At 37.4% G+C, this 24,248-nt stretch overlaps 1 protein-coding gene and 1 pseudogene across 3 annotated transcripts in view; one reads left to right on the forward strand and one right to left on the reverse strand.

Annotated features, from left to right (window-relative positions):
- Positions 1-24,248, forward strand: part of TRMT11 (tRNA methyltransferase 11) — a 59,419-nt gene that overhangs the window by 16,961 nt on the left and 18,210 nt on the right. For all 3 annotated transcript variants that reach the window (XM_040474566.1, XM_040474565.1, XM_040474567.1), the window contains 5 exons: positions 2,920-3,000; positions 5,771-5,935; positions 6,387-6,459; positions 6,581-6,712; positions 21,099-21,219. In XM_040474566.1, the coding sequence (XP_040330500.1) occupies positions 2,920-3,000; positions 5,771-5,935; positions 6,387-6,459; positions 6,581-6,712; positions 21,099-21,219 (572 nt within the window). The remainder of the gene's footprint in view (positions 1-2,919; positions 3,001-5,770; positions 5,936-6,386; positions 6,460-6,580; positions 6,713-21,098; positions 21,220-24,248) is intronic.
- LOC121030017 (60S ribosomal protein L17-like) lies at positions 15,834-16,458 on the reverse strand (annotated as a pseudogene).

Consider the following 24,248-nt stretch of genomic DNA (forward strand, 5'->3'; position numbering starts at 1 on the left):
TTTACTTGTCTGAGCCTCAGTTCCATCATTGATAAAATGGTAATAGTAATACATTGTGAGGTTAAGTGAGATAATACATGTATATGGAATTCTTAGGAAGTTGCCTGATGTATGTAGACACTCAGTGAACTGTAATGGTTATCACTATTTTTAAATTATTATTTTGTTAGAAGCATGGATGCCTGTTTGGTGAAAGATGTTAGATATAGCCAGTATTGAATGGTGATGATAAACAATTTGGCCATGAGCTCATTTTCTATTCCCTTCTTTGGCTAATTTCCAAGATACTCATAATTTGCAACTGTTGACAATTGTGACAACAGGCAAGGAAAGTGAGTTAAAATCACGAACATCTAATTCTTTGTAATGAAAATAATTGGTACAAGTGTCTGCCAGTTGTTCTAGGTAGCTGTCGTGTGATTTTAGGATGGAGCTTCATAGATACACTTTTGATTCCTTTTCTCCTCCATCTCAAGTAAGTCAGCTGTTATGGTAATTGAGAATATAGCCAAGAGACTATGAAGTATTCCTTGGCTGCTTCTACCTTCAGATAACCCATAGTATAGGGAAAGGGGTGTAGCTCCTTTTGGAATTTCATCGTTGCAGAATGATAGACACAGGTCCCAGGTGTTGGGAAACTGACTGTTCTGGTCATGGGAAGAGACAAGGAGGGAGGAGATAATTGATCCCTATAAACCTATGGAAGAGTCTCTGCTTCCTTCTCATTTTTGTCCACAACACTTTGTAGTCTCCTTTTCCTTTTCTTTGTAGACTGAATAGCTTACCTAGTAAAATTTTTATTTTCTAGCGATATCCTTTTGCTCAGGCAGCTGGTGTGACTTGAGTTCTATTTTAAAAAGGATAAAGTAGATATAATTGCACTTCATTTTTCCTCCTTCTCTCCTTTTCTTTCAGCAAAACCAAATCCCAATTTCTCATTTCTACACTTTTCTGAGGCTTTTCACTTAAATCTCTAACGATGAAAGTCATACATTAGTTTCTGTATTATAAAGAAGTTCCACTTATCGTGTCCTTTTGCCTATAAGATATTGTCCTAACCTTAAAGTGGTTACAGTTTAAGAAAGCAAATATTAAAACACTGAGTTTGTGGTATTTGTACACTTGATAGCATAGTAAGAAATTGGGTGAGTCATATTACCTGCTCCCTCACCACGTCACCCCTCCTTTATCACCCCTTCCACCAGAAAGCATCAAGGAAACTCCAACTGGACTAGAACTAAATGCAAAAAAAAAAAACAAAAAAAAAAAACCTTCAATTTAATTGAGAAAACAACTAGATGTTTAGCAGTGATTACCCAGTGACCAGTTCAGAGAAACTAATTTATAATGATTTTATTTAAAATTTGAAAGCTTAAAGGGCATGGAGTTAACAGATGCCGTCTAACGGATTATCCATCTCCTTCCAGCAGTGTGCTCTAAATTGGCTCTTCTCAAAACACACTCTAACCAAATGGATAAGGTTCTGTTTAAGGAAGCACAGGAAAGCTTTTCTGTTCCCCTTGGCAACTAGTTCTTCTAGGTGAGTATCTGCCTTAATTGGCAGAATTGTAGTAATTCCTCATAATTTGGGTGAAGTGATTTTGTGAGAATTCCAAGCCACACAATACAGTATCTTTCCTAAATATGGACGGTTCCATTTATAGAGCAAGAGTAGTAAGGTCATAGCTTACCTCTCACACAAATGCTTCTGGTAGTTAGTATGAGGGAACCTAGGTTTTGGTTTCTGCTGTACTTTTAGTCCTTCATTTCTCTTCTTCATGGACTTCAATAATAGCAGTCAGTTACAGTATTTTTCACAAGCAAAGTATATTTAAGTACATGTTCCCAGACTGTGTTTTAAATGGCTATGGAAGGAACACCATTCAATTATAGATCTTGACCCTCTGGAGGCACTACCCATCCTCGTGTTAGAGATGACCTTTGTAAAGGATATAAGGGAAAATACATAGTTATTTTCCCTTATCTGAGTTGGTGCATAGTTTAAGAATATATTTCTGATGTCCGTTTTACTGACACGCCTTTCTACAGTATAGCTATTAAGACAGAGCATTTTACGTTGGATGATTAAAAAGTAAAGTTCAATGAGAAGTACAGTTACTAAAATATTTAACTTTGTGACTTTTTTCTTAAACAATTTAAAAATGTTAATACTTTTTAAAGACTTCCGTTAATTTTTAAATCTTTATTAGGATTTTCTTCGTATGTGAGCTGGTCACAGCTAACAAGTTTTTTAGTCCGGTCAAATTTCATTGGGATATTTGTTCTAACTTTGATCACAGCACGAAGGAAACAGAAAAGTTGTATTATTTTTGTGTATGCTTGATAATAGTTATTCAGAAATTCATTTTTACAGTTTAAAAAAAGAGATTATCGCTTCACTGGTTACAGGAATAACTATTTCTTGTCCTAACATTTTAATTTTTGTAGGGATTAATGTCTTACATATTAATTATGCCCTATTTAGTTATTTGAAACCCTGATTTCAGCGGGAATTGAGCCCAAATGTCAGAATTTATTTATTGCCAACTCTTTATGTAGCAGCCTTTTGTGCTCATTTGTAAGCAAGGATCAAGATGCTTTGTATAGACGTCTCAAAGTCAGATGAAGATGTCTAAACATCCATTATTTTGATCAAAAAGTAATTTTCCCTAAGTAGTGCATTTAGAGTAATGATCCCAGGACATGCATTAATTCCCTATGTTGTGACCATTGTAATGAGCACAGCTTTGGGGTTTGTTTCTTTAGTTCTGAGGCCTGCTAAATATAGTCAGGACCAGTGTTACTCTATGGTACTCTGCCTACAGCTAGTCAGTAAGACTCTGGATCAAATTAAATAGGGGAAGAAACAACAGTCTGGGACTTTATGGTTAAAAGATCATAATTGTGTGATTTTTTCAGGTGGCCTTCTGATAGCATCTGCTCATTTTGGTGCATATGTATGTGGGACAGACATAGACTACAATACAGTTCATGGCCTAGGTGAGTAGAGGTTCTAGACAGTGTTAGAGTCTTTGTTCTTGTACCAAATGTGCCTTTATAATAATTAAACAGGTTTATATGGTATTATACATCTATCTTTAGTGTTAAGGTACAGAGTTGTGATATAATGTAGTTTTACTTATTTTTCCAAACAGTAAGATTTCATTGGTTATCTGCTTTTTATGAAGTGATCCAGTATGTACAAAGTGATCTCCTGGGTAACACAAAGATGGCTAAGGAAGAGCTCTCCCCTCAGAGGTATTTATGGTTTTAGTAAGAGAGATTTTTTTCCCCTTTGTTTTATAGTAAGAGATTTCTAAAAAGTTGGCAAACTACAAGGCTGTGAGCTTTAGAGTTGGGAAAAAAGTTGGAGAGGGACTAGCCATTTTATTTATTTTTTAGAGAGAGAGGGCACAGGTGAGCAAGGGACAGAGAGAGAGAGAGAAAGAGAGAGGGAAGAGCTAGAGAGAAGCAGGGCTCACCCTAAGCGGGGCTTGTGCCCACCTGAAGCAGGGTTCAAGCTCATCTGATGTGGGACTTGAACCGATGAGCCATGAGATCATGATCTGGGCCGAAGTCAGATGCTTGACTAACTGAGCCCACCCGAGCGCCCAAAACAAGCCATTTTCTAATCAGCATGTCCATATTAATAAAACATACAGTTTCTTTTTAAAGATTGTCACCATTTTTTTATTCAGTAATCATATATTGTGTGAATACTAGATTAATTTCTAGTCCTTGAATACTATATCGATTTTAATTTCATAACCAACCAAAATATCTTTGAAACAGTTAAGGTGATAGTAACTTAGAAGATTCTGTGTTAGACTGAGGTTAACTTGAGACAAATATTTGCTTGCTTTTGAGGCAATTTTGGAAATTATTTTGAAATCTAGACACTTTGCTAATGTATGTATGTGATTGGATGGAATTGAATCAAACTGGAAAAATTTCTATATTTCCATATTCCCTGAATAGTACTAAAAATGTCAAGTTCACTGATGATTTTGAAATTCTGTTCATGTTGGTATTCAATTATTGTATCTAGAATCAGCCTTTTGAACACCCTTTTTCTGTTTGTCACCCAGTTATTCTCAAGTTATTGTATTGGTAAGAATTTTCCATACTTTTTCCCCCCTAAAAAATTTGACATATTGTGCTTGATGAACAGTCTTTTTTCCTAACTTGACTATAAGGAATTTAGTATATTTATCATAAGGAAAATTGGTTATATTAAGTTCACCTAAATGGGCTATCCAGAAAAAGATATTCTTGGCAATATGTTAGAGCAGAGAGAGTGCTAAGAATTATTCCAGTTAGCTTTTAGTAGAAGCAATATGTTTGCTTTAAGGGGATTGTCCTGTATAATTTAATAGAATTCTTATTTATGAAAATTATGTTTAAAGTTATTTATAACCTTTCAGTTTACTTGTATAGAATTCTGGTTGAGGTTGAATTTTTTCAGAGCTTATCCCAGATGCTGTTAAATAGGCCCTTTGTTTCTTATGCTTATAATCTCTTTCTATACTCTGAAATATTCTCAAATTTCTGCTATTTTAAAAATACAAAACCTTTTCTATTCCTGTAGGAGCCCTCTAGCTGCCACTATTTTCCTTTTCCTTTTGCCAAAGTGTATCTTGAAAGCTGGTATTTACTTGCTGTCTCTTTTTCTTCATCTTTCACTGTCTTCTGCCCAGTATTTTTTAATTTCTGTGCCTGCTGAAATCTCTTAGTAGGACCACAGATCTACAGCATTTGGCAGTGTTGACCTTTGTAAACCTCCCTTGGTTTCCTAGACAGTGATCTCATCAGGTGGTACTTGCTTGACTGTTCTGTCTCTGGCTCCTTAAGGCCTTGCAGTTTTCTTTGACCTGTATTAACATGTTGTTTTCTCCAGGCATCTCTCTTTGACCACTTCTCCTGTCACAGTGCATGTTATTCAGAGTCATGTCATTCTTCTTTTGATTTTTAAATTTTGTTTTTATTGTGAAGTAGATCAAGATGCAGAAGAGTGTATAAAAATAGAATAACTATAGAACAAACACATAACTGCCACCTAGGTCAATAAAAATGTCATTCGTTCTTACAGGATTAACTTTAAGTGCGTATATTCTGGCCTGTACCCACTAAATAGCTCTTTCTGAATGATCTATAGGTAGCTGATAAGCAAGGTTGATACATCTCAAGGAAATCTCATTTTTTCCCTTAAGCTTGTTTTCCTCTTGGTTTTTCTGATCTTAATCAACAGCATCATCATCCACTGGTGATGCCTAAACCAGAACTTTGAACTTCTTCCTTCAATCCTCATTTTAACTTTTCTTCTGTAATGTCTCCATTTTGCTTCCTCTCTCCATGGTCCTAGAGCTCCATATTTCCCAAGTTAGCTCTCTTCATTTATCATTTATCTGATTCATCACTATTTCTATATGGGGCTGATTGCTCCTGCAGGAAAAGGACCATGTTCTTTTCAGCTCTGTATCTTACTTGTATATGCTTTGAGTTTGGTAAGTATTGAATGAGTGTTTTAAGGCAGTTTCACTTGAAAGGTGACAGAACAAGATCAGGTAGAAAGTATGTTTTACTGTTCAAAATATTTTTTGTAGTAAATGGAAATAAAAATAAGTTTATGTAAATAAAATTAATAACTTGAACAAGTTTTATTGTAAATATAGGTGTAAAGGAGTTAAAAATTACTTCTAGCTAAATGACAAGAAGTAAGAATGTTCTATTTGATTTAGTAGTTTCTGTATTCCTTTTTCTTTCCCTTCAGGAAAGGCTAGTAGGAAAAACCAGAAATGGAGAGGACCAGATGAAAACATTAGGGCAAATCTTCGGCAGTATGGTTTAGAGAAGTATTACCTTGATGTCCTGGTTTCAGATGCATCTAAACCTTCCTGGAGGAAGGGCACATATTTTGATGCAATCATCACTGATCGTAAGTTTATTTTTATACAAAAGTAGGAGTAGAATTAGTTCCCTAAAGTCACTTACACTTAAAATACAAAACTTATCAACACACACAAAAATGTCAGCCTTGTCTTCTCCCTACCTCTACTGTCTTCATATTTCTTTATTTTTCCCTCTGGGACAATAATATCCAGTCTAGTATCAGGTATTACATTTGGTAATCTCTTTCAGGCCTCTTTTAGTTTGTCACACTTTCACAGCTTTTCTTTTTTATGACACTGACATTTTTGAAGAACACATTGGTTTGCTGGCCCTCCCACGGTTTTAAGTAGAATCTTCCTTGTGTTGTGTATTCTTGGCTGGAATATTTAATGGGCAGCAATGCGTTCCTTGAGTGTCACTCTAGAGACCCATGATGTCCATCTGCGCCTCATTGGTGATTAGGTGACTTTTGACCACATTATTTGTTTTTTGCCTAGCCCCATATGGTATCAGAGAATCTACAAGAAGAACAGGTTCTCAGAAGGAAATACCAAAGGGGATCGAAAAATGGTAAGTGACAGTTAAATGCAATAGGTTACTATTTTGAAAAGAGCATGTTGTTCTTTTTAATTAGCATAGTTTAAGCCTTAAGATTTTTCATTGATTTTGAAATTTTGTTTTCTTTTTCTAGTCCAGAAAGCCACGTTCCTGTTTCCCTGAGTTATCATCTGAGTGACATGTTTTTTGACCTGTTAAACTTTGCAGCGGAGACCCTTGTATTAGGTGGAAGACTAGTCTATTGGTTACCAGTATACACACCAGAGTATGTAATATTAAATAATTTTATTTTTTAATTTCACTTTCATTATGGTATTTGTATATCTAGTATATTTCCCCCTATTTCCAGTTGTATTCAGGGTAAATATATTTATGTTTAATGTTTATAACAGTCTTTGTTTACCTACATATGTGTATAAAACCAGCCCTTTTCTCTTATTGAATTGCTTTAACCTTTTTATTTTATATCAGAAGTTGGCAAACTATAGCCTGTGGGCCAGATGTGGTCCTCAGCCTGTTTTTGTAAGGCACTTGAGCTGTGTTCTTACATTTTTAAAGAGTTGTTAAAAAATAAAAAAACAACAACAAAGAAAGACATGTTACAGAAACATATGTGGTCCACAAAGGCTAACGTACTTACTGTCTGGCCTTTTAGAGGAAAGGTTTGCCAACCACTGTTTTATACCATTTTTAACTCAGTGTCTGATAAATCATAGCTCTTCAGTAACTGTTTTGCCAGGCCACAAACATAGGTAATTTTTAACAGCTTAGTGGAGTGATTCATCTACTACTAGCTAGCTTTAAATATCTATTGGCTATTATGATCACCCTAAATGCAGTAAATTTTTTTTTTTTTTTTTTAATTAGAGCATGTGTGCATGGGACAGAGGCAGAGAGAGAGACAATCATATTTTTTTTTTTTGAGAGAGAGAGAGAGAGAGAGTAAGGCAGAGAGAGAGGGGCAGAGAGGGAAACAGAGAATCCCAATCAGGCTCCATGCTGTCAGAGCAGAGCCTAATACTGGGCTCAATCCCACAAACCGTGAGATCATGACTTGAGCTGAATCATGAGTCAGATGCCTAACAGACTGAGCCACCCAAGTGCCCTGAGAGAATCTTAAGCAGGCTCCATGCTCAGTGAGGAGCCCCGTGCAGGGCTCAGTCCCACAACCCTGGGATCATGACCTGAGCTGAAATCAAGAGTCAGATGCTCAACCGACTGAGCTACCCAGGCTCCCTGCAATAAATCTTTTTTATTGTATTGTATTGTATTGTATTTTTTTATGCGTGAGCCGGGAGGGGAAGAGAGAGAGGGGGACAGAGGACCCAAAGCAGACTCTGTGCTGACAGCAGTGAGCCCAGTGTGGGGCTTGGACTCACAAACTGTGACATCATGACCTGAGCTGAAGTTGGATGCTCAACTGAGTGAGCCACCCAGGCGCAACATCTTTGTTAAAAACTAATACAAAATAAACGTTGTGCGTATATTTAAAGCCCTGATTATGTTCAATATTGTTGGTTTGGGTTTTATTATTCAGTAATTATTAATTATAAACAGAGCTGTATATAACAACAATGAAACACAAGATATCTTGAATAAGACAGCATCTTTAGATTTCAAAGATAGTTTAGAATTAGGTTCAAAATTTGGCTGTTTCCTTCAATCTGCCATAGAAATATTTTTTAAAAATTATGTAGTTCCTGTATCTGCTATACATAATTATATAGAAAGCATTTTAGAAGTGTTAACTTTCTGTTTTTTCAAAATGGCGGATGGTCCTTCAGCTGTTGGAAGCCGTGCTGGTTTTTGTTTTATAAATGTGTTGGAAGTTACCATGGCTTAACTTAAGTCATGCATTTGTTTATCAGCTGATAAGACTGTATACATTCCTGCCCAGACTTCTTAACACTGACCTGTGATAGTCTCATTTAATCTTTTCATTTTAGAAATAAGGAAAATTACTTCCAAGGAGTGAAGTGACTTGTCTAAAGTTAATAGCTAGCTAGCTAGCTAATTAGTTTCCTTATTCTCAGGGCTGTGTTCACTTAATTTAACAGTTTACCAGATCTCAGGTACCAGATCTTTATTAATATTTTCAGAGAAGAACACATTTATTTCTTTCTATACAAAAGTGGTTCCTGCCTTAGATAAGCTGAATTCCAGCAGTAAATTTTTAGAAAACTTATTTTGAGATAGTTTCAGACTTACATAGAAGTTTCAAATGTAGCACAAAAAATTCCCCTCATCCAGAGTTTCCAACCATTAATGTCATCTGCTGTATCCTCCTTTCTCATTCATTACGTAATCACATACCCATTGTCATTCATCCTTTTTGAAATTAATTAAGAAGTTGCAGATAGTAATGCCCCATCACTTGTACTTCTCAGAAACCAGAACATTCTGGAAGTTTGGAAATCAGTATTGATAACACTGCTGTTCAGTACATGGACCTTATTCACATTTCATCAGTTGCAGTCCATCTGAGAAAAGGTGCTCTATTAACCCATCTTGTCATTCTCCTCCAGTCTGGGATATGTCCCCATTCTTTTCTTTTGTGTCTTTGATAGTTTTGTAGAGTATACCGCGTATATTCTAAAGGTTGACCCTCAACCAGGGTCCATCTGATGTTTCTTTTTTATTTATTTATTTATTTTTAATATGAAATTTATTGTCAAATTGGTTTCCATACAACACCCAGTGCTCATCCCAACAGGTGTCCTCAGTGCCCATCACCCACTTTCCCCTCCCTCCCACCCCCTGTCAACCCTCAGTTTATTCTCAGTATTTAAGAGTCTCTTATGTTTTGGCTCCCTCCCTCTCTAACCCTTTTTTTTTTTTTTTTCCTTCCCCTCCCCCATGGTCTTCTGGTAAGTTTCTCAGGATCCACATAAGAGTGAAAACATACAGTATCTAACTTTCTCTGTATGACTTATTTCACTTAGCATAACACTCTCCAGTTCCATCCACATTGCTACAAAAGGCCAGATTTCATTTGTTCTCATTGCCAGGTAGTATTCCATTGTGTATATAAACCACAATTTCTTTATCCATTCATCAGTTGATGGACATTTAGGCTCTTTCCATAATTTGGCTGTTGTTGAAAGTGCTGCTATAAACATTGAGGTACAAGTGCCCCTATGCATCAGCACTCCTGTATCCCTTGGGTAAATTCCTAGCAGTGCTATTGCTGGGTCATAGGGTAGATATTTTGAGGAACGTCCACACTGTTTTCCAGAGTGGCTGCACCAGTTTGCATTCCCACCAACAGTGCAAGAGGGTTCCCGTTTCTCCACATCCTCTCCAGCATCTGTAGTCTTCTGATTTGTTCATTTTAGCCACTCTGACTGGCATGAGGTGGTATCTGAGTGTGGTTTCGATTTGAATTTCCCTGATGAGGAGCGACGTTGAGCATCTTTTCATGTGCCTGTTGGCCATCTGGATGTCTTTAGAGAAGTGTCTTCTTTAGAGAAGTGTTCTGCCCATTTCTTCACTGGATTATTTGTTTTTTGGGCATGGAGTTTGGTGAGTTCTTTATAGATTTTGGATACTAGCTCTTTGTCTGATATGTCATTTGCAAATATCTTTTCCCATTCTGTCGGTTGCCTTTTAGTTTTGTTGATTGTTTCCTTTGCAGTGCAGAAGGTTTTATCTTGATGAGGTCCCAATAGGTCATTTTTGCTTTTAATTCCCTTGCCTTTGGAGATGTGTCAAGTAAGAAATTGCTGCCGCTGAGGTCAGAGAGGTTTTTCCTGCTCTCACATTCCTGTTTTGATGGTTTTGATGGTTTCCTGTCTCACATTCAGGTCCTTTATCCATTTTGAGTTTATTTTTGTGAGTGGTATAAGAAAGTGGTCTAGTTTCATTCTTCTGCATGTTGCTGTGCAGTTCTCCCAGCACCATTTGTTAAAGAGACTTTTTTTCCATTGGAAATTCTTTCCTGCCTTGTCAAAGATTAGTTGGCCATACTTTTGTGGGTCCAATTCTTGAGTCTCTATTCTATTCCATTGGTCTGTGTGTCTGTTTTTGTGCCAATACCATGCTGTCTTGATGATTACAGCTTTGTAGTAGAGGCTACTACATCCTGTGATGCATCCCGCTTTGGTCTTCTTCTTCAATATTACTTTGGCTATTCGGGGTCTTTTGTGGTTCCATACAAATTTTAAGATTGCTTGTTCTAGCTTCGAGAAGAATGCTGGTGAAGTTTTGATTGGGATTGCATTGAATGTATAGATTGCTTTGGGTAGTATTGACATTTTAACAATATTCTTCTACTATGAGCATGGAATGTTTTTCCATTTCTTCGTATCTTATTCAATTTCCTTCATAAGCTTTCTATAGTTTTCAGCATGGTTAGGTTTATTCCTAGGTATTTTATGATTCTTGGTGCAATTGTGAATGGGATCAGTTTCTTTGTCTTTCTGTTGCTTCATTATTAGTGTATAAGAATGCAACTGATTTTTGTACATTAATTTTGTATCCTGTGACTTTGCTGAATTCATGTATCCGTTCTAGCAGACTTACGGTGGAGTCTATCGGGTTTTCCATGTATAATATCATGTCATCTGCAAAAAGTGAACGGTTGACTTCATTCAATTTCTTGAATTGACTTGATTCAATTTCTTTGCTGGTTATGGGTCTGTTCAAGTTTTCTATTTCTTCCTGTTTGAGTTTTGGAAGTGTGTGGATGCTTAGGAATTTGTCCATTTCTTCCAGGTTGTCCAGTTTGTTGGCATATAACTTTTCATAGTATTCCCTGATAATTGCTTGTATTTCTGAGGGATTGGTTGTAATAATTCCATTTTCATTCATGATTTTATCTATTTGGGTCATCTACCTTTTCTTTTTGAGAAGCCTGGCTAGAGGTTTATCAATTTTGTTTATTTTTTCAAAAAACCAACTCTTGGTTTCATTGATCTGCTCTACAAATTTTTTTAGATTCTGTATTGTGTATTATTTCTCTTCTTCTGTTGGGTTTGGGGTGTCTTTGCTGTTCTGCCTCTATTTCCTTTAGGTGTGCTGTTCGATTTTGTATTGGGGATTTTTCTTGTTTCTTGAGATAGGCCTGGATTGCAATGTATTTTCCTCTCAGGATTGCCTTTGCTGCATCCCAAAGCATTTGGATTGTTGTATTTTCATTTTCATTTATTTCCATATATTTTTAATTTCTTCTCTAATTGCCTGGTTGACCTATTCATTCTTTAGTAGGGTGTTCTTTAATCTCCATGCTCTTGGAGGTTTTCCAGACTTTTTCCTGTGGTTGATTTCAAGTTTCATAGCATTGCGGTCTCAAAGTGTGCATGGTATGATCTCAATTCTTTTATACTTATGAAGGGCTGTTTTGTGACCCAGTTTGTGACCTATCTTGGAGAATGTTCCATGTGCACTTGAGAAGAAAATATATTCTGTTGCTTTGGGATGCAGAGTTCTAAATATATCTGTCAAGTCCATCTGATCCAATGTATCATACAGGGCCCTTGTTTCTTTATTGATCCTGTGTCTACATGATCTATCCATTGTTGTAAGTGGGGTATTAAAGTCCCCTGCAATTACCATATTCTTATCAATAAGGTTGCTTATGTTTGTGATTAATTGCTTTATATATTTGGGGGCTCCCATATTCGGTGCATAGACATTTATAATTGTTAGCTCTTCCTGATGGATAGACCCTGTAATTATTATATAATGCCCTTTTCATTTCTTGTTACCACCTTTAATTTAAAGTCTAGTTTGTCTGATATAAGTATGGCTATTCCAGCTTTCTTTTGACTTGCAGTAGCATGATAGATAGTTCTCCATCCCCTCACTTTCAATCTGAAGGTGTCCTCAGGTTTAAAATGAGTCTCTTGTAGACAGCAAATAGATGGGTCTTGTTTTTTTTATCCATTCTGATACCCTATGTCTTTTGGTTGGAGCATTTAGTCCATTTACATTCAGTGTTAATATTGAAAGATAGGGGTTTAGAGTCATTGTGATGTCTGTAGCTTTCATGCTTGTACTGATGTCTCTGGTACTTTGTGGTCCTTGCAACATTTCACTCACAGAATCCCTCTTAGGATCTCTTGTAGGGCTGGTTTAGTGGTGATGAATTCCTTCAGTTTTTGTTTGTTTGGGAAAATCTTTATCTCTCCTTCTATTCTGAATGACAGACTTGCTGGAGAAAGGATTCTTGGCTGCATATGTTTTCTGTTCATCACTTTGAAGATTTCCTGCCATTCCTTTCTGGCCTGCCAAGCTTCAGTAGATAGGTCTGCTACTGCCCTTTATGTGTCTACCTTTGTAAGTTAGGGCCTGTTTATCCCTACCTGCTTTCAGAATTCTCTCCTTATCCTTGTATTTTGCCAGTTCCACTATGATATGTCCTGCAGAAGATCGATTCAAATTACGTCTGAAGGGAGTTCTCTGTGCCTCTTGGATTTCAATGCCTGTTTCCTTCCCCAGATCAGGGAAGTTCTCAGCTATGATTTGTTCAAGTACAGCTTCAGCACCTTTCTCCTTCTTCTGGAATTCCTATGATATGGATATTGTTCCATTTGATTGCATCACTTAGTTCTCAAATTCTCCCCTCATACTCCTGGATTTTTTTATCTCTCATTTTCTCAGCTTCCTCTTTTCCCATAATTTTATCCTCTTTTTAAAAAATTTTTAAAAATGTTTTTATTTATTTTTGAGACAGAGAGAGACAGCACAAGCAAGGGAGGGGCAGAGAGAGAGGGAGACACAGAATCTGAAGCAGGCTCCAAGCTCTGAGCTGTCAGCACAGAGCCCAACACGGGGCTTGAACTCACAGACTGTGAGATCATGACCTGAGCTGTAGTCGGACACTTAACTGACTGAGCCACCCAGGCACCCCACATAATTTCATCTTCTAATTCACCTATTCTTTCCTCTGCCTCTTCAGTCTGTGCTATGGCTGCCTCCATTTTATTTTGTACCTCATTTATAGCATTTTTTAGTTACCCATGACTAGGTTTTAGTCTCTTGATCTCTATAGCAATAGATTCTCTGCTGTCCTCTCTGCTTTTTTCAAGCCCAGTGATTAATTTTATGACTATTATTCTAAATTCTTGTTCCATTATGTTGCTTAAATCGTTTTTGATCAATTCGTTAGCTGTCGCTACTTCCTGGAGTTTCTTTTGAGGAGAATTCTTATGTTTCAGCATTTTTGGTAGTTCCTGCAGTAGCTCCAAACTGCAGGGCACTTCCCCTGTGCTGTCCAGAGAAACTTGTGCTGGTGGGTGGGTCTGCAGTCAGACCCGATGTCTGCCCCCAGCCCACCGTTGGGGCCACAGTCAGACTGGTGTGTACTTTATCTTCCCCTCTCCCATGGTCAGGACTCACTGTGGAGTGGTGTGGCCTCTGTCTGGGCTACTTGCAGACTGCCAGGCTTGTGGTGCTGCTTCAATGCGATCTGGCATATTAGCTGGGGTGAATCCATAAGGTGCGCAGGGGTGGGAGGGGCAGGTTTAGCTAGCTTTGCTGATGGTGGTCCCCTGCAGCACCAGGAGGGAGGCAGGCCCATCAGAGGGATGGATCCACAGAAGCACAGCGTTGGGCATTTGCACGGTGCAAGCAAGTTTGGTGACAGGAACTGGTTCCTTTTGGAATTTCAGCTGGAGGATGGGAGAGGGAAATGGCGCTTGCCAGCACCTTTGTTCCCCTACCAAGCTGAGCTCTGTCTCCCGGGGTTGACAACTCTCCCTCCGGTGTCCTCTAGCCCTCCTGCTCTCCGAGCAGAGCTGTTGACTTTTAACATTCCAGATGTTAAGTCCCGCTAGCTGTCAGAACTCACAGACTCTGGCCCCTCCGCTTTTGCAAGCCAGACTTTGGGGGCTCTGCCTTGCCCAGTGGGCTGCCTCTCCACCGCCCCGGCTCCTTCCCATCAGTCCGTGTAGCATGCACCGCCTCTCCATCCTTCCTACCCTCTTTCATGGGCCTCTTGTCTACGCTTGGCTCCGGAGAGTCCGTTCTGCTAGTCTTCCGGCGGTTTTCTGGGTTATTTAGGCAGATGTAGGTGGAATCTAAGGGATCAGCAGGATGAGGTGAGCCCAGCGTCCTCCTATGCTGCTATCTTCCTGTTGATGTCTCCCTCCATCTGATGTTTCTTTTAGGACCAGATTCAGGTAATGATCTTGGTAGGAATACTACAAAAATTATACTGTGTTTTTCATGCACTGCATCGTGGGGCACACAGAATTAACTGCTACTAGAGATCTTAAATTTGATCATCTAGTCCTGTTCTCTGTCAGGTTTCTCCACTGTGAGCCATTATTTTCTCCTTTGATTAGTATTTCATCAGGGGAGATATCCCAGTGTCACATCACTATCTTGTTCATCCAGTCACTATTCACATTGTCAACTCCATTGTTTACAACCACCACAATGATGACTTTTCTGTTCCATCATTCCTTCTACATTTCTAAGTTGGCATTCTACAGTAAGGAAGAGTTTTCCCTTCTTCCCCTATTTGTTTACTAATTTATTTATATTTTTATGGAGTGCTTAATTTATACTTTTATGGATGCTTGTATTATTCACTGGGCTATAATTTATTATTGTCACTATTTTCTTGCTCAAATTGTCTCAGATTTGATCAGTGGGAGTTACTTTGAGGTGGTTCCTCTGTCCTTTTGAAATATTCCCATTAGTTTTTGTGTACTTATTATTTTTTGGCATTTCTGACTGCCCACTATTTTGTTGTTTTGTATTTAATTATAATTCAAGTTGAATGTGCTTAAGAATATCTTTTGTAGTTCTTTTATTTATTCCTTTCTCTTTATACAAAATTAAATTGGAGGTACTTTTAAGTATTTTTAATATTTCTAAAGACCTTACAAATGGACATTGGATATTTTTTTCAGTGACTTCTCAATTTTAATAATTTTCAACAATGAGAAATTTCCAAATGCATATAACCAAAGGGATATTTTAGAAGTAGAAAAGGGATACATGCTTTTATCACTTTTTTTTTTTTTTTTTTTTTTTTTTTTTTTTTACCCTAGATGTTTATCAAGGGAAAGCTCTCATCTAGGTATGTGTCTGATGCACACATGGGAAGACTACTATGGTATTTACTTCCCTGACTTTATCTCTCAAGAAATTTATGTCCATGTTCTCTAATGTTCATAATTAGGCTTCTGTTGTTTTACCCTCCCTGTACTTTTTTTTCCTTTCTATTTTTACTTTTATTTGCATTTATTTTATGCAGAATTTACTCCTGGGACATAATTTTTTGTTTCTTCTTAAAAAAATTTTTTTTAAATGTTTATTCATTTTTGAGAGACATAGAATGCAAGTGGGGATGGGGCATAGAGAAAGAGGGAGACACAGAATCTGAAGCAGGCTGCAGGCTCTGAGCTGTCTGCACAGAGCCCGATGCAGGGCTTGAACTCATGAACCATGAGATCATGACCTGAGCCGAAGTTGGTTGCCTAACTGACTGAGCCACCCAGGTGCCCCTTCTTCAGTTTCTTCTGGGGTATATTTTTGTTCTGTGCAACCTCCTCTTCTGGTTTGGGAACAGTCTGCTCTTTTTCAGTAAGGATTATCTCACTGAAAAGAGATCATCTCACTGAAAGTGTGGCAGGGAGAGCTCATGTATGAGTTAATCTGACTGTGAACCCTGTAAGTTCCATGCCACGTCTTGGGGTCTTTGTTCAGCTAGATGTGCTCAATGACCAGAAAATCTGCATCTAAACCCTTAAACTCAGCATTACTCTCTGCATTTTTAAGCATGTGCAATAAAAATTCGGCTCTCTTTTTAGGCCACTGACCCTGTGTGCAGCCCCACTCTCTGGCCTGGGCACACCTACCACTCTGCCATTGTAGCAATGGAATGGCACACATTGCTTCTGCAAAGTGACATCCTTCAAATACTCGGTGGCTTTTCAGATATGCAAACCCTTGATGGCCTGGGAAGTTTCACATGTGTTCTTAAAGTGAACATGATGATTTGAACCTCTTGATTTGCATGGTTTTGTAGGGGTTTTTTGGGTCAAGTGAATAGAAAACCATTCTCAGAGGTCACCTCAGGCTGCATCTGGGAAGAGGAAGATCTCCTTCTCTTTAGCCTAAAGTGACCTTACTAATGAAATAGTAATTATTATTACTGTTAACTTATTAATGAACTTAGTTTGTCTTGTGTTAGGAAATAAATTATTTTTACTTCTGTACTATATGTCATCCAAAATCTTTGTTCTTTTTAAAATAGCACAATATTATGATGAATTTAAGACTAAAATCATCTAGAAATGTTTGAAATAATGTTCTTGGTTCCGAATTAAACAATTTAGAATTTGTTTGGTTATATTGTATTGAAAATATAGCTTTTTAAGAATAAAGATTTCCTTTTAAAATACATTAGCACAGCTTAATTTTATTTTTTTTATTTTTATTAAAAATTTTTTTTTAAATGTTTTTATTTATTTTTGAAAGAGAGAGACAGAGCATGAGTTGGGGAGGAGCAGAGAGAGAGGGAGACACAGAATTCGAAGCAGGCTCCAGGCTCTGAGCTGTCAGCATAGAGCCCGATGTGGGGCTCGAACTCACAAACTGTGAGATCATGACCTGAGCTGAAGCCGGACACTCAACCGACTGAGCCACCCAGGCGCCCCGAGCACAGCTTAATTTTAAAATGTTTGTATTTTTGGTCTATTGAATATGGGCTTTTAGTTCTACTGAATTCATTTACTCAATCAAATTCCGTTACACGATTCAAGTTTAAAAATAAGAATTACATATTATAATCAAGTTCAGGCATTGCTCTTTAAATCCAGGGCATTTTAAAAGTATAAGACATGATAAAAATAAAGTACTACCTTTGAAAGTTTAGTTATTTGCAAGGAATTGTCAGAGCTGATGATTGAAAAAGGATTTTCCATTTGCAGTGAAGAAATTGCTACTCAACAGACTGGCTGTATTTCCTTGGGTATAGTTTTTCCCCCACTCTAGCATGTCGGATTTTTGCCAGCATCAAGATGCTCTGTACACTTCATATCTTTTCACCTTTGTTTATTCTGTGCCCATTGCTTGATAAACCATTTCTTCTTTCCTCTGCTGATAAAATTCTAGTAATCTTTCAAGGTCTGACTTAACTGTCACCATCTCTGTGATACTTTTCCAACCCTTCTTAGTAGAATTAATCTTTTATCTGTGCTCTCAGTAGTTTATTCTTATCACTCTTAGAGACTGACCACATAAAATTACTGTAAACTGTTGGTATTTATGGGTTTATTATTCAGAGTTGCAGCTACTTGCAAGTGACCCCGAAGATCTATGTCATTAATATCGTTTGGATGACATAACTTCAACTCATGTGTGTTTGATATTATAGGAATTGCTAAGCTACAGAGTTCAGCTGTTTGCTCAGGCTTTATGTCTCCATATTGTGTTGTTTTCTTACTGGCATTACACACAGATAACTTTCTTGAGGTGATCACAAACTGCATTTCTTTGTAAAAGATGCCCTTTAATAGAAATCCCGCTGCTAATGCTTGTGATAAAAATGTTGATAAAGTAAAGAAGCTTTATAAAGTATGCCCCAATGTAGGATTTGGGGATACATTTTTCTTCCCAGTTTTACTGAAGAAATAATTGATATATATCACTGTATAAGTTTAAGGCATATAGCATGATGGCTTGCTTTATATTGGGAATAAACAGTAACTCTAGTAAAATGAGTTTTGGAGTGGCTCAGAGCAGCAAAGAAAACATGTTTTTCATCTCTTAACTAGGAAACGAGAAAAAGTGATACCTTGAGCTATTTTCAGTGAGTGCTCTAATCAGTGCAAAATCTGTTTCTCAAATGGGAGGTGAAATTGTAGTGACATTTGGAAATAGCTTACGGCATGAAGATTCATAGGAAAATGAGTGTCATGATTTATGGAAAAGCTAGGGGCCTATGCACAGTTGGTTTTGCTTTTAAAAAAATAATGTGTTATAATTTGTATATCATGAAAGTCACCTTTTTACAGTTTACAACTCCATGGTTTTTAGTACATCCACAAAGTTGTGCAACCATCACCACTTTCTAATCCCAGAACATTTGTATCACCCCTAAAGAAACCCCATATACATAAGCAGTCACCACTATTTCTGCCCCTGGCAACCACTTATCTACCTCTGTGGACTTGTCTATTGTGGCTGATTTAGGTTTTAAATAGATGTTTGGATTGTAGGGGTATAGTAATAGAAATTAAACGAAGATAGCATACCATACTATCATAATAACCCAGGCATAGTACAGATTTATGGCTTCTATTTAACACTTTGTAAACAGTTCATTGAAGTATGTTGGTATAAAATATATTAGTAAATCTATAGTAAAGAATTTTAGCGGGTACCTGTGTGGCTCAGTCAGTTTAAGTGTCTCTTGATTTTGTCTCAGGTTGTAATCTCATGGTTCATAAGATGGAGCCCTGTGTCAGTCTCTGTGCTGACAGCGCGGAGCCTGCTTGGGGTTCTCTCTGTCCCTCTTTGCCCCTCCCCTGCTCACATGCACTCTTTCAAAATAAGTAAATAAACATTAAAAAAAATTTTTTTTGTTGATATTTTAAAATTCTTAGCATGGTATTTTGGGAGTATACAGCTAAATTGGTCCAAGTATAATAGGGTAGTGATTCAAGGCGAGCTTGTTCATGGGGCGGGGCACCTGAGTGGCTCAGTCGGTTAAGAGTCTGACTTCAGCTCAGATCATGATCTCACGGTTTGTGGGTTCAAGCCCTGCATTGGGCTCTGGGCTGACAACTCAGAGCTTGGAGCCCACTTCGGATTCTGTGTCTCCCTCTGTCTGCCCCTCTGCTGATTGTACTCTGTCTCTCACAAATTGTCTCAAAAATAAATAAACATAAAAAAAAATAAAAAAAAATGAGCTTGTTAATGATAATGATAACCCAAATGACGTTCTTTCATGCTTAAACTTAAAGATCAAGTCAAAAAGGTAATATAAAACACATAACTATGTTTTTCTGCTCTTAAGCCAAAGGCCTGGTGACTTAGTTTCACAAGCTTAGCATCATTCGTGTCATCAGTATTAAAATTGTATTGGTTTTGTACTTTTGATTTGTAAATTTGTTTTGGTTTTATAGGTATTTAAAGAATGTAAGCATATGGACTTTATATCTAACTTATGCTTATATATCTTTAAGTTACATTTTAATAAGAATACTTTAAGTTAACTCTGCCAGGAAATAAGATTTTTTTCCTTTAAAAAAAGGTACATAACTAAGTTTGACAAATACTATTTTAGACATCTACAAACTCTGCTTTTTCAAGCTTAAGGTCAAGGCTATATATTTTTTTTTTTCTGTTAACCATGGTGTAGAATGTATGTCTCCATATCATAAATGCTTTGTATGAAGACTCCCAAATTTGATATTAACTAATCTTAGGAGAAAGACAACATTTCTGACTAGATAGTGAACTTTAGAGAATTGTTAGATCAGGCAAAATTTGAAATGGTCATTACCTACTGGAGAGCTCTAAGGAAGGATGCAGAGAATGACTTCAAGGGAATTCCTTCCACTGATAATACAGTGAAGTGCATTATGAATGTTGCTTTGTAAGTGGGTGATGAAGGTTTTGAGTATGTGGTTGAGGTAATGAGGGAGAGCTCATTGAATGTCAGAGGGACTAGAGTAGACAGTAAAAGAGTGGTAGTGAAGACCATGTTGATGCATTGGAATGGGCTAGCTGAGATGGTGTCCTTTATGGGAAGTGCTAATTGTCACCTTTCCCACTTTGGACCAGAACTTGAAAATTTCCCATATAATAAATGTTTGCAGAGGTTACCTAGAAAGGCAAAAGATTTGCAAAGGAAAAATAAAAACTAGGCATCACAGTGTTCTTAATGGTACCCATACCTAATGAGTGCCTCCCCTGCTGTTCTTCAGCATTCTTCCATAGCTGTTTCCCCCTCATCTGTCACCTGTTTCTTCTGCCAAGAGTGATGCCAACAACCTGTCAGATGGTTCAGAACTACTGCTGCCTGACTATCCTGCTTTCTAGGTGTCATCACCTCCATACACGTGGTACCTGGGCTGCATAGAAGCAATCACCACTGCTCATTATTGTGGCTTTGATTTCTTCCATGGTTAAGGTGACCATGTGGTGCTTATTTTATTGCTAGTTTATTTGAATAATCTTACAAATAACTTTTCCTGTATTTACAAAGGTAATAGAGATCTCAAGATGCCATTAAAATTTTGCAGGAGCACTTCATTTTATATATGCCGAGTAGACTTCATTCTTTGGGAATTCATAAAAATCTCCAGATGAGTCAGTCCCTCATGCATATCAAGGGATTGTTTGTTACAGAATATATTTCTGTCTTTTGTGCTCTTGTGGGACCCTTTAGGGTGGAATCCTTGTCTTGTTAACGTCAAATCGTTAAATGCTTTGTGTTCTTCTGTAAAACATTCTTTCACTGTCTCTTAGTGTCAGGCCACAGGTAAAGAAAAATTAAACTGCTTTTTTCAGATGTAATATTAAAGTACTTTGTAAAATGTTTGTTTATGGATTATATAGTCAGTATATGTAAAATAAAATATGTAGAGCGGGGAGTGGGAGGACATCCATACCACACTGGATAACCCCGTGACGATCCTGTGTGGGGTGCACATATGAGTGTTCCTAAAAGTCAGCTGTGCTTTCTTCAGATACACTGAGGAGATGGTACCCTGGCACCCTTGCCTGCAACTCATTAGCAACTGTGAGCAGAAGCTTTCCAGTCACACATCAAGGCGCTTGATAACCATGGAAAAGGTGAAGACATTTGAGGTAAATTATCCTAGTATTTTTTGGATAAATTCTGGAAGAATCCAAAAGAGAATTTTATAGTTTTCCTGTAATTGAGTTTGAAGTTCAAGAGTTTTGTGACATTTGGTGAGATTTAGAGGGTAGGAATTGGATATAGAAGTTAAATAGCAGAGTAGAAATAGAAGTTGACTTTAACTTCTCATCTTTGTCACGAATGCAGTTAAACAAAGAAAAACAGCACACTTAATTAAACAACTATTGTCTAACTAGCAATCTACTAGTTACCGTTTTTCCTCCAAAGCAGAACCTACTTGATTGAAGACTATTCTGCAAAGAAAAAGTCACTTTATATAATGGACAAAGTCATTTTCTCTCATCTGTTAGGACTCAATGCATGTGTTCTTTCTGACACACACACACACACACAATTCTTGAGAAGAACAAAACATCTGTTATTTCATATCCAGATCAGAATTGATATGAATAATGCTTCATAATGAAGCTTAATTAAATCTACAACATGCTCCTTCAGCTATACTTATCTGGATTGACAACCACAGCTTTCCAAAATTCACTAACCTTGAGTGTGTCCCATCTTTGTTTTTGATCTGTATAATAAGCAGGAAAGAACAGTGTTACTGCCCGAAGATTTTGTCATACTCACCTCTACTCTGCATTTGATTTTTTTCATCTGATTTACAGCTTATGGATTCTTTCACAGTAATGAAAACTAATATTTGTAAAGTGCTTTTTGAATATATTATTATAGACTTCTTGTTTTTGTCCTTTGTCCTTTTAATTTCCATTTGCTATCTGTCTCTAATTTAGACTCTTACTATCATATACCTCGTTTGTTCTGGTTGTTTCCTAAATTATTCTTTTCCATTTTTCACACCTCTAGTTCTTAACTGTTAAATGACTTTCTAAAACACTGCATCCATTATGTTACTTCTTTATGCACAAACTTTAGTGATTTATTTTAATTACTAAATAAGATTCAGTGTGACATAAAGTTTCTTCATTAATCAGGCTTCAGTATCGGGGCATTTCAGAACATGAAGTTATTTTTTTTTTTTTATTTAAAAAAAATTTTTTTTTTCAACGTTTATTTATTTTTTCTGGGACAGAGAGAGACAGAGCATGAACGGGGGAGGGGCAGAGAGAGAGGGAGACACAGAATCGGAAACAGGCTCCAGGCTCTGAGCCATCAGCCCAGAGCCCGACGCGGGGCTCGAACTCACGGACCGCGAGATCGTGACCTGGCTGAAGTCGAACGCTTTAACCGACTGTGCCACCCAGGCGCCCCTAACATGAAGTTATTTATGTATATAAATAGTTGATTTGTGTTCACTCAGGAACGGGGTTATATGTGTGTGTTTACATACATATATATATATAGGTAAATGAGATATAATTAATATAAGTGGTTGTCTTTTTTTAAATGTTTATTTATTTTTGAGACAGAGAGAGACAGAGCATGAACGGGGGAGGGTCAGAGAGAGGGAGACACAGAATCTGAAGCAGGCTCCAGGCTCTGAGCTGTTGCACAGAACCCGATGTGGGGCTCGAATTCACGGACCGTGAGATCATGACCTGAGCCGAAGTCGGACGCTTAACTGACTGAGCCACCCAGGCGCCCCTAAGTGGTTGTCATTTTTAAAACAACAGAATTTTATATTGAAATGATAGATATTCTTGGGGTGGCATCTTGTACTTGTTATATTTATGTTGTACTTATTCAGCATATTCTTGAAATTTTTAGATTTACATTTAAAGAAATAATATTAAACAGTTATTTTGCTATATAGTGACACTTTGCTTTTCTTTGAATTTTATTACTGGACTTTGGTGCTCACATTTTATAGCAGACCCATCACCTAATTGTTGTTTTTTGGAAATCAAATCCTGTTCCAAGATTGATGATCTACCATTGAATATTTAAAACATTAGGCAGATTCAGAAATTCTAAAAGAGGGGTTTCCATATTGTTTGGCACGATGACAACATTCCGAAGTGACAGTTTTTTTGATGGGTAAATGTATTTGGATATACAATAGAAATCCTCTTAACCAACCTCCATGGCAAACTCCATTGATTGTCTAATACTGGCCATTTTTGTCCTAAAACACCAGCACCTATGCCTGTAACATGTTGCATACTTCCAGCTGGTGAGTTGCTTGATCTCTATTATATCTCTATGCTTCTGTACCTACCAGCTGAGTTGTCTGTATTCCATGAGCCAGTTGTGTTTGTTTTGTGAGTTGTTTATGCTGGTTATATTTGTTATGGTAATTATGTGATGTAATTAAATGCTAGTTATTCCAGTGAAGTGTGAGTGTGAGAATAAAGTTGTCGTTTCTATAAAAGCTAAGTGGAGGGGCGCCTGGGTGGCGCAGTCGGTTAAGCGTCCGACTTCAGCCAGGTCACGATCTCGCGGTCCGTGAGTTCGAGCCCCGCGTCGGGCTCTGGGCTGATGGCTCGGAGCCTGGAGCCTGTTTCCGATTCTGTGTCTCCCTCTCTCTCTGCCCCTCCCCCGTTCATGCTCTGTCTCTCTCTGTCCCAAAAATAAAAAAAAAAAATAAAAAAAATAAATAAAAGCTAAGTGGAATACTTTAGAAAGATGGGATAAAGTGAGTTGCTAAATAAAACTCTTGGACTGGGAATGGGTGAGATGAGTATAAAAGGTTAGAAAAAAGCTATCCGAATCTAGGTTTCTGTACCCAGATTGCTTTGTAAGAGTCTTTAAGTTCTTGCATCATTTTACAGAAGCCAAAACTAGAAATCTTTGTAGGAAATCTTTGATTCTATATCAAAAGATTGATAAATGAATATACAGTTTTTCAAGTTAAGATATTCAGTATTTTTACAGAGCATTTTTATTTTTTTCCTGCTTTTACCAACTTTTTCAGTGAACTCTGTGTTAATCTGCTTGGGCTGATATAGCAGAATACCACAGACTGAGTGGCTTAAATAACTGAAGTTTATTTTCTCGGTTCTGGAGGCTGGAAGTCTGAGGTCAAGGTGCCAGCGGGTTTGGTTTCTGATGATGC

This window comes from Herpailurus yagouaroundi, unplaced genomic scaffold (genome assembly GCF_014898765.1).
Source record: "Herpailurus yagouaroundi ecotype Mexico unplaced genomic scaffold, PumYag 139, whole genome shotgun sequence".
NCBI lineage: Eukaryota > Metazoa > Chordata > Mammalia > Carnivora > Felidae > Herpailurus > Herpailurus yagouaroundi.